Below are 10,707 nucleotides of genomic sequence, written 5' to 3'. Positions count from 1 at the left end.
GAATGTAAATGGAAGAAACTGTTCAGCTTTGTACAAATAAACGAAGAATGTGTTTATAAAATGCGTTTAACTTGCAACATCCTTCCCTGCACTACAAAAGAATTGAGTACTTACATGTAATTTTTACCTACTTACTCACTTGTTTACTTACTTACATGCATGTTAATACTTGGTCCTCTTCGTGCTGGTCAGCACAAAAAGCCTTCACCAGAGATTTCCATGTGAGTCTGACTGGAGTCCATCTACTTTCAATACATGAAGATTATAATGTGGTAGAGTCAAAGAAAAGTGCGAAATTATTGCATGATAGCGGCCCATCCGAAACATCAAGACTGCGCATATACTTCAAAAGGAAATTATTAATGATTCAGCGTCAAAAGAAAAATTTGAAAAATTATTAGCAAAGAGCGCAGAATTTACCATTTTGTTCTCTGGTTTAAGGCGGAATTAAGTATTAATATATTTATTCATTAACTACTTGTCTATGGGATTTCCATGACTGTAAAATCTCTCTCTCTCTCTCTCTCTCTCTCTCTCTCTCTCTCTCTCTCTCTCTCATCTCTCTCTCTCTTGTAAGTCCTTTAGAAATATTCACATCACGTTGACATTAAATTTTATTGCGATGCTAAGAAAAACATAACCCATATTGTCTGTAAAAAAAAGAAAGAAAACAAGTAAAAAGAAATCTGGTGGGAATAGAGCGCTAGAGTTTTATGTTTGTTTTTAAATTTGCAAATTAAGGAAATAAAAAAGAAAAGAAAAGGACTTCTTTGTGCCTTATTTTAGGTCGGTTAAATGATTAAAGAGGTGCACGTATTACAAGATTTTACAAGTATTCAAGTGGGGATCAGCTGCTAAATAACTATGTAACTAAGGTTCTCAATCGAGCGCACTTCCGATGATTGAAAACCAAGTTTGTGAACATTCACTAACTGATTCTGTTAGTAAATGTACACAAAAGCTGGTCGTAGAGAAATACCAGCCCCTAAACGTAACATCATTTTCAAAATGGGGGTGGGTGGGTGGGTAGGTCATACTCATCCGAAAAAGCCGTCATACAACAATCGTCGAATTCCTAATTCGTGTTGGGGGGGGGGGGGTACCTAAAATTATACTACAAGTATTATCTTCATACCATTATTTTAACAGAAATTTTTCATAAACAAATGTACTCTAAAAATGTTTCATCAATATTTTTTTTTTCACTGACAGGAGAAACATCGTGAATCATTAAACAACATTCTTGACTAACTCAGTATGTTGTCTTATCATATGCATGTAATCTTTTTGCAAGATATGAAGAGTTGATCAGAGATGAAAGAATGACATATCAGGATATACAGGCCATGGAAAGAAAGTTTGATGCATGGCGTCAGCTGGCGGAAAAACCGGACAACAAATCGAAGACCCGTGCTGCTCCTCTACATAGCGCTAGAGACATCACTAAAGATTTTACCCCCCCCCCCCCCCCCAAGTAGCAGCCTTCGAGGTAACGAGAGAAATGTTTTACAATGTATCCAAGGTTGTGTATTCATTTACATGATTTTTAACAACAAAAGAAACTCAACAGCTTGTAGAATTATTGTACATGAAACAATAAGGTCTCTCCATTAGCAGTTGCTTATGTTTTGTTGAATTCTTGGAAGAAAGGAAGAAAACTCGTAAATTTCAGAAATAAAAGTTTTCCTCTAGCTGGAATTGAACCCACAACCTCTAGCTTTGTATTTGACCCCTGAGATATGTCACCTTTTAATAGTTGGTTGCCAATGGAAACGTTTTATTATGTATAGTAAGTCCACAGTGGGTTAATGATTGTAGGACTTGATCCCTTTAGGCGTCCATCTTTGATACCCAAAGTAGAGCCTCAGACAATACCTATATCAGGAAATGTAATTGAAAATTGATGGTGGTAGATTGTTTACAACCGCTTTAATGTTAGGACAAAACGAGACAGTAAACTTGAGGGTTTCAATGTTCAGATGTTCATCACATACTATCGGAGTTGACTGAAATGGAAACCATGAAACAGAAGCATTTATTTACAATATACAAACTGCACACTGTTGAAAACTCGATTGCTGGCAAGAGAGTTGCTGGTTGTTGGCTCTTGAAGTTTCTCTTATTTCACATTGTTCGATGTTGGACAAAAGTATTAGCTTTGAAGTACCTTTTCTTTTTTCAATTGGATGTATTGGATAAGTTTGGAGTAGAATTTTTTTTGGCATTGAAAGTTACCCACGACAGTTGAATCAATTAAGAAGCAGTAACCTAATTAAAACACATGACTATATAGATTTAAAAAAAGGGTTTTTTGTGCCCTAAAATTTTTCCCATTTAATCAATATTTGATGCATTTAGTGTAAGGATTGTTATTATGATCATTCTTTCAAACATCATAGCAATTGTTAATTGATATTATTTTAAACACATGTATGAGATCTCATCTTGTAAAAATATTTTTTTTTCACAGCAGTTATAATAAAGGCATAACCAAAATGTTAACATTCTTTGCCCCAATAATTGAAATAAAAAATACTAAAGAAAAAAGTACATTTCACCAAAAAAATGGACATTACGACTAAAGTTTTTATAATTTGTAATACATGTAGCTGATTTAAATGTGAAATATTTCAGAAATTTCTGGAGGAGACTGGTGGAATAAGAGGTGGGTGGGATGAGTATGACAACGGGACATTCCTCAAGTTCAGGAACAGATACAAGGTACTTAAAGCTTTTATAGAATGATTAATTTGTATATATATATACATACACTAAGTACAGACCCTGAAACGTACTACTACACCAAAAAAGCGTGCGACTTTCGTGCGAGAAACGTTTCGTGTAAACCGTTTAGCGTTTCGTGTAAACCGTTTAGCGTTTCGTGTGAATCGTGAAGCGTTTCGTGTAAACCGTTTAGCGTTTCGGGCAAAGCGTGCAGCGTTTCGGGCAAAGCGTGTAAATCGTTTCGGGCAAAGCGTGCGAGAACCGTGTGAAACGTTTATCAGATTTCATTCGGAACTCTCTGACAATTTAATTGTTTCAAATAAGTGCTCGTGTTAAACATTACTTTAAACTGTTTGTGATTGGCAAAACTCCTTTGAGATATTCTCGTGAAAAAAATCTACATGTATAAGAAATGATATACTTATCTTTTTACAAAATTGAATTAATTTTTAACAAACAAAAGAAAAGTACGCGTATTAAAAGAAGACTGAGACTATTCGGCTGTGTACAACCAGTACACATACTCTCGGACATCGGGTAGACCTGCACCTGGCTGAACCTGTCAATCAAACTCTGTGTACTCGTTTTCATTGGATGGTCACGCGTCTCTTTTTTTGTCAATAGCCAATAGAAATTTAATGACTTCAAGATAGTCGGAATTAGTATTTGATGATTCACACAATTTCAATGATAGATTATTTAACATTAATTTGAACAAAATTAAATGTAAACATAGAAAGAAAATATAATATACTGTTCATTTCTATGAAATGCGGGAAGTAAATTCTTCTGAATCCCGATTAAAAATAGTTCTACAAGTTATTATTCTAATTATTTAAACACTGATAACGGAAAACAACAAGTAATTAACACACTGAAATTTTCCTAAAATGTACACATGCAATTAATTATAATGGGAATCTATATGCATGGTACTTAATTCAAATAAATTATGATAGATATATTGTACGCCGTTATGCGGGGCGCCGGTTATGTATACGAATATTGAGACAAAAACCTAAATCATTGTTTATTTTTTGTTCTTTCCGAAATGCGAAATAGTAATGACAACTTTCTTTATTGTTTAAACCATTGATTTTTTTCTGTGATATTATGTACGGAACATTTATTTACGCGAATGATTCGACATAAAAAAAAATAATCGGTTGTTTTATAGCATTTTCTAACTTCTGTGACTAATTTCATTTTACATAACTTTCAAAATAATCAATGTAAATAATTACAGGTTTATTTACAGTTTGTTTTTTTTACATCGTATTCTCTGAAACCAATAAAAATATTAACGTGAGAAGAAAAAACAAATCCCGCCGAATACTGAAAAACCGATTTCAGTTTGTAATCATACGGATTTTATTTTTGGTATTGAATATTGTGTTACGGTAACTTTTTTCTCTGGAATTTTTATTATTTACGACACTAATAAGAATCATGGATATTTCTTTTGAGCAATAAATATATTTATAGAAGAAATATTTTTGGCGAATTCTGTGAATAACAAAATGTTTGCTTTAAATATAAGTACCAAATTAATTTAATTAATAAATTCAATACTTCTGTACATATATGTTTCTAATATCAGTATTTCTATTATTTTGTGTTTTCTTAAAATTAATTCTTACTAACAGAGTCAGGGTAAAATCCGAGAGGACCCGAATCGATCAGGATAAAAGCGTGTCCAAAGCGTGTGAAAAGCGAGCAAATCGTTTCGTGCGAGAATCGTTTCGTGTAAACCGTTCAGCGTTTCGTGTAAATCGTTTAGCGTTTCGGGCAAAGCGTGCAGCGTTGCGTGTAAACCGTTCAGCGTTTCGTGTGAACCGTTTAGCGAGCGGGTAGCGAGCGTGCAGCGAGCGTGTGGTGTAGTAATACGTTTCAGGGTCTGTATTTTCTCCACTATTTCTTAAGCAAATCGATTGTGATTCATAGCGCTTTAGATATGGACAGGGCTGAAATCTACATAATCCAGTTCTCGATCAACAACCTACCAGTTTTAAGAAATGCATGGACTGCACAAAATATTATGCTGATGTCAGACTCAATTTTTATAAGAGGAATTAGCTATTTCTTGTATTTTACATACCGGTACTTCTTAAAAGTTGCCAATCTTTAAAACCATAACCTAGTATTTGTTAATTTACCTAAATACTGTAATTTTGTACTCTCTCCAAAAAACAGAAGGGGGGGGGGGGGGGAGGGCAGTTCCTTCAAAATTCAATTTCCTTTTATGTAATTATAAGAAAAATGTCTATTGTGCAGAAGTTATGTTCCTTTGTTTTCCCAAAAAGTGAGGTTACTTGTAGTTAGCTACCAGCTCCTCATTTATATGTAAACAACACATTTAAGGTTTCTCCACCCTCGATGTTTTTATGGTTTAATCTGTGTAATTTTTGTTTAAATTTGATGATTAATATGCAAACAATCAAATTAAAGTTAAATATTGGTATGTTGCAAATATTTTGTTCATGCTGTAGGAGCTAACACAAGTACACTATCAGGAAAGTTATAGCAACGACTGCTCTCTTATCAAACATCACATTTATTTTCACTAATTTCGATATAATAAAGCAATTTTTAAAAGAAATTAATCGCAATTCTTTATTTTAAGTATTTTAACATTTTAAGGCCATTTAAAATTGCCAGTATGAAAGCTATCACATTTACAGTGCATTTTGATACGATTTTTCAACCATGAATAAGTACAGTTTAGCAACATAAAACGTCTATAACTTTTGAAATAATGGTTCAAACTCACTGAAAATTAGTACATTTGTAATTCATTATATATCCTATCGAAATCTGCAAAGAAATGTTTACCTTGCCTGGTAAAAAATTATGAATTGTGGTCTCTGTCAAGTTTGCCTATATACGGTTTTATCAGTTTTTATGAATTCAGCGATTTCAACTCAAACTACTCTCTATGAATTGTTAAACATTGGTGTCATTTCACTTTACATAGCTTAAAATGTGTTAAACACAAGTATAAATCAAGAAATATTGGCAAAACTATGCACCACATAACACTATTATTATAACCGATAACGGTAAAATATTCCGGATTGCTCACAATGACGTCACACGACAATCGAAAGACCTTAAGGTGAGCTACAAATATAAGTACCAGTAGTCATTGATTAGACTACTTTGTTGTCACTGCAAATAGATAGAAAATATCCACATTTAATTACTGTTGTTTTTTATAGCCAAAATAAGTCAAACAAGCTCTTTAATATTTGCCTTACAAAAAAAACTCAGTTTGAATCTGAGTTCAAATACCATTTAAAGCAATTTGCTATTTGCTATAAATGATGAGAAACATATCTTAACCAAATATGTAAAGAAGACTTGTGTCCTGCATGGGTTGTTTATTGATTAATTTGTACAATTTTAGGGAAAGATTATTTTCATAAAGCATGCACTGGTAGCCATACCCACCAAAACAGAGGAAGAAATCAGAGACCACGAAGAATGGTACCAGACATATTTGTCCATGAATGAGAAAAAGAAGGAGGGTATTAAGAAATGGAGGGAAAAGAAAGAGGTTACTATCTCGTTATTGTTTTTTAAATGAAATAACAGTTTCTGAACAAGTAAAATTTTCATATCATCTTGCCAAGTTAGCTAAACCTGCTGTGGATAAGTACAGATAAGTACATGTAATTGTAAAGAAAGCTATTGGTTTGAATAAGTACCGGTATACATGTACATGTATTTTTATGCCCCACTTCGAAGAAGGGAGGGCATATTGCTTTGCTGCTGTCCGTCTGTTTGTCAGTGTTGGTCGGTCCAACAAGTTTCTGTTCGCTTGTTATTAATGCTTTTACTGAATTTGCAACAGTTACACATAAATCGGGATGGACAGCAATTATGAATTATTTTGACTTCCTTTTTTTTGCTTTTAAAGTTTATACTGAAAAGTGTTAAGTTTCAGTATTTTTTAGTACTTTGATTTTTCTTTAGGGTGAAAAGGAAGAGGTGCTAAGTAAAGTAGAATCAGAATTAGCAGAGGATCAACAGAAAGAAGAACAAAAACAGCAAAGGTTAAAGGAACAAATCCAAGAGGAGAAAAGACAGAGATTTAGTCAGCTGAATGCTTGGAAGGTAAGAAAAGATGCAATATAAAAACAAAAAGTGATATTCAAAATATTGTTGATGAGAATATATTGGATAAATGTGTTTGCATGTTGATAAAGTTCTTTTTTGTGTGATTCATTATGTTTTAAATATGGGATTCCAGGTCCAGAAGGAATTAGAAAGAGCTCAGGCAGAGGAAAATAAATTACGGGAAGCATTGGACAAAGCACAGAAAGAAGAAGATAGGAAGAAAGAAAAGGTATAATCCTATATTGTATTATTCTACCACTGACTGACATTGAAGTGTTGGACATTGGGGGTTATTTCTCATACAATGACTCATGTACTTTATATAGGGAAATATTTGAGAATAAACCTGTATATTGTATCCTTTGTTAAAATTTTCAGTTAACAAAATATTCAACCCTGTTTTATTTTTAATTCATACATATACCCTTAATTTGGGTGTGATAAAGGGACCCTTTCTGATTGGATATAAATCAAGATAAAAATATCCCAGTTTTACTACATGAAGTTGAGTAACAATTAAAACCATGTTACATTTTTTCAAAATTCTAAGGACCTCGACTTGTGATATGAAGACAGTTAACTGTTGTGCTTGATATCTTTGAATATGAGTCTGTGGAATTAAAACAAGTATGATTTAGTGACAGTGCTTTCCATGAAATGCTAATTTTTACAGGCTGAGTTGAAACAGAAAGTAGAAAACTACAAGAAAGAGAGGGAGGAGGAAGAGAAATTTTTAGAGGAACAAAAGAAGGTTTGGGAAGAAGAGGAAAAGGAAAGGCACAGACAGATTTCTGCCCGAGAGATCCACCGATTTAGGGACAGGGTAAGTTAAGAAGGCAAGGTGGTCAACGAATTAAACATCAGATCTGCCTTAAACTTTGACTTATGATATTAAGGTGGAATACCACATCGTCACAAAATGGCTGACCTCTGATCGAAACGACATTTTGTTTTATTAAAAAGATTTTATCGATGACAACATATAACTTAACTCATAGCCGAGTGAATAAAGTGTCGTGCTTGTGATCCGTACACGCCGAGTTCGAATCCCGCAGGGGCTTTTGTTGTTATTTACTGAATTGATTTTTTTTAGATATTCATATTTTATCCCCAATTTGCATATTTTACGCTTATTTGACATATGTATAGTTTACCGGTATTTATTCTTATATCTTTCATAATCTAATAATTTACAGTTAATTTGAGTGACTTTTTCCAGGTGTGGTATTCCACCTTAATGCCATATATTGTCATTTGGTAAAGACAAATCCAAATACTGTATACAGGGTTATTTTCACCCCGTGTTATTTTCGCCCTTCTTCATTTGCAAATGGTTTCATCACATCTTGAATTCGCTCAGAGATTGTTGTGTTTAAATATAGATGATTTGGAACATTGGAATTTGCCTAGTCTTAAATTAGCTCGCAGACAACATGAGCGAAAGGGGAGTGAATATAATAATGAAGTACATTGTGGGGGCACAGGCGGTGTTTGCATGTTGAAAAAAATTATGTAAAAATATTAATTATTTCATAATAAATACAATATTTTAAAATTAATGTGAATTTATGGTAAGTAATATAGAAATTCTTTGAGTTTTATTATGAAGTGATCAGCTTCAGTCAGTGCATGATCAAATTTAAATCCATAAAGCTCTTCTGGCCTTTATTGGATTTGATCACTCCTTTACCATGTTTTCTGTAGTTGATCTCCTCATAGCAGTGAATGAATGATCGTTTATCCTTTATTACATGTTGGCCATAAGTTGCATGTGTGTAATATAAGATGTAATGAATACGAAGGGTTTATGTAGCCGTGTGCTGATAATGGAGATAAGAAAACTAAAACATGTATGGTGTATGCATATTTTAAAGCCTTGCTCAGCTTTAATACGGTAGATTTTATTGTCTTACTGCAAATGGAAAAAGACAATGAAAAGAGAGACAAATCATGCTATAGCAATGTTAATCATTTATTTGGTAGCAGCTTTTAGCTGACCTGATCTAAAAGCTCAAGTGAGTTTTTCTGAACACTTTTTTTGCCATCCTCTGTCTGTCTGTCCAAAAACTTTTTATATATGTGGCCTCTTCTCCAGAACCACTAGACAATTTTCAATCAAACTTGGCACAAAGCATTTTTGGTTAAAGGGGAATCAAGTTTGTGAACAGCCATACTTCCTTTTCAAGGGAAGATAAAGAAAACAATTAATGAAAATTAGTTGATGTATTTTTATCAATTTTCGTCTTAAAATCCAATTGGTCAGAAAAGCTCAAATTTGTATGTAAGCAATATCAGGCAGTGTAGATTCAAGTTTGTTTGAATCATTATTTACTGCGGTAGGGTAGGGCCACAATGGGGGGGGGTCAAGTTGTTAGATGGGAATTAAAGAGAAAATCTTTAAAAGTATTCTTCTAAAAAACCAAATGAATATGTCAGACAAGCTGTAACTTGTGTGGAAGCATCCTCAGGTTGTGTAGATTCAAGTTTGCTCAAGTCATGATTCATGGGGTAGTATGGGGCAACAATTAGGAAGGTGTGTTGATTTTTTTTACATAGGAAAGGTGATTATTCTCAAAAACCTAAATGTTATGATATACTGTACGTATTACGTAAAGCAAGCATCTTGACATTTGTTGATTCTTAATTGTTTAGACTGTGGCCACTGGACAATTCTTGGCCCATACAAGAGGTTCAAAGTGTTTTATGGGTTTATATTATTAATAACATTTGTTTAAGATTTTCTTGAGAACTGCAATGCTCAGTATGTGACATGACTATAAAAGCAATCAGTTACAAAAGGTGTTCTATGGATAACATAAGAATATCTGGAGACAATTTTGAAAATCTTTTTTTACACGATCTATTTTACGACATTGTCTATATATTTTGTATATGACTCTGTAAAGCTGATATTTTCTTATGGCTATGGTTGCTCAGGTGAGCGATGTGGCCCACAGGCCTCTTGTTTAGAAAAATAATTATGGTTGATAATTGTAACACCAAGCCATTTTTTATCTTTTAAGGTTAATAGGCAGGAAAGGAAAATGATTGTTTGGAACCAAATTTTATGATTTTTTTTTATTGATTTTGTAGGACCAACGTAAAATACAAGAGAAGCTTGCAAAGGAGAAGGAAAAGGAAAATGAGAAAATACAGAAACAGAAACGGCTAGACAGATTAAGAGAACAGGTGTCAATATGTACTGTGTAATATTATAGTTAGTTATGATAGTTCACCTGCATGGTTGCTCACTTTTTCGGTCCCCTGAGTAAACTCAGGTGACCTTTTGCTATTCGTTTTCGTCCGTCGTCGTGCGTTAAGATGTTTAAACTTTTACTTCTTTTTAAAAACTACCAGGCTAATCATTACCATTTTTTTGTGTGAGGCATCTCTATGGTAAGGGAAAACTAAATTGTGAAATTCGTGGCTCTACCACGCCCGGGGCACCAGAGGTGGGGCCAAATATGCAAGAAAAAGCCAAATTTTAAAAAATCTTCTTTTCTACTCCCATACATGTACATGTGAGGAAAAAACTGGTTGCATGGTTATGATATCCTTGAAGCCCTCTTACAAAATTGTGAAATTCATGGCCCCTTGGTCAGGGGTACAGGCTCTAGGGTGGGGCCAGTATGGCCATATAGTTAAAATGTATTAAATCTTAGAAAATCTTCTTCTCTACTTCCATATATATTTGTTAATAACTAAATGCATGATTATGATGTACATGAAACCCTCTATCAATATTGTGAAATTTATGATCCCTGTGTCAGGGGTTCAGGCTCTAGGGTGGGGCCAGTATGGCCATATAGTTAAAATGTATTAAATCTTAAAAAATCTATTTGTTAATAACTTAATGCATGATTA

The 10,707-nt window shown here is 33.5% G+C and overlaps 2 protein-coding genes across 8 annotated transcripts in view; one reads left to right on the top strand and one right to left on the bottom strand.

Moving 5' to 3' along the window:
- Positions 1–10,707, bottom strand: part of LOC105344127 (E3 ubiquitin-protein ligase TRIM71) — a 57,531-nt gene that overhangs the window by 20,818 nt on the left and 26,006 nt on the right. The gene's annotated exons all lie outside the window — the stretch shown is intronic.
- LOC136276316 (coiled-coil domain-containing protein 112-like) overlaps positions 1–10,707 on the top strand; it is a 32,187-nt gene that overhangs the window by 3,148 nt on the left and 18,332 nt on the right. For 4 of the 7 annotated variants that reach the window (XM_066088070.1, XM_066088073.1, XM_066088072.1 and 1 more), the window contains exons 3-8: positions 2,635–2,721; positions 6,131–6,280; positions 6,700–6,840; positions 6,977–7,072; positions 7,517–7,666; positions 9,937–10,032. In XM_066088070.1, the coding sequence (XP_065944142.1) occupies positions 2,635–2,721; positions 6,131–6,280; positions 6,700–6,840; positions 6,977–7,072; positions 7,517–7,666; positions 9,937–10,032 (720 nt within the window). The remainder of the gene's footprint in view (positions 1–2,634; positions 2,722–6,130; positions 6,281–6,699; positions 6,841–6,976; positions 7,073–7,516; positions 7,667–9,936; positions 10,033–10,707) is intronic. The other 3 variants (XR_010714810.1, XM_066088075.1, XM_066088074.1) reach the window with 2 other exon arrangements.

This window comes from Magallana gigas, chromosome 6 (genome assembly GCF_963853765.1).
Source record: "Magallana gigas chromosome 6, xbMagGiga1.1, whole genome shotgun sequence".
Lineage (NCBI taxonomy): Eukaryota > Metazoa > Mollusca > Bivalvia > Ostreida > Ostreidae > Magallana > Magallana gigas.
This window is presented reverse-complemented; position numbering and strand designations above follow the sequence as displayed.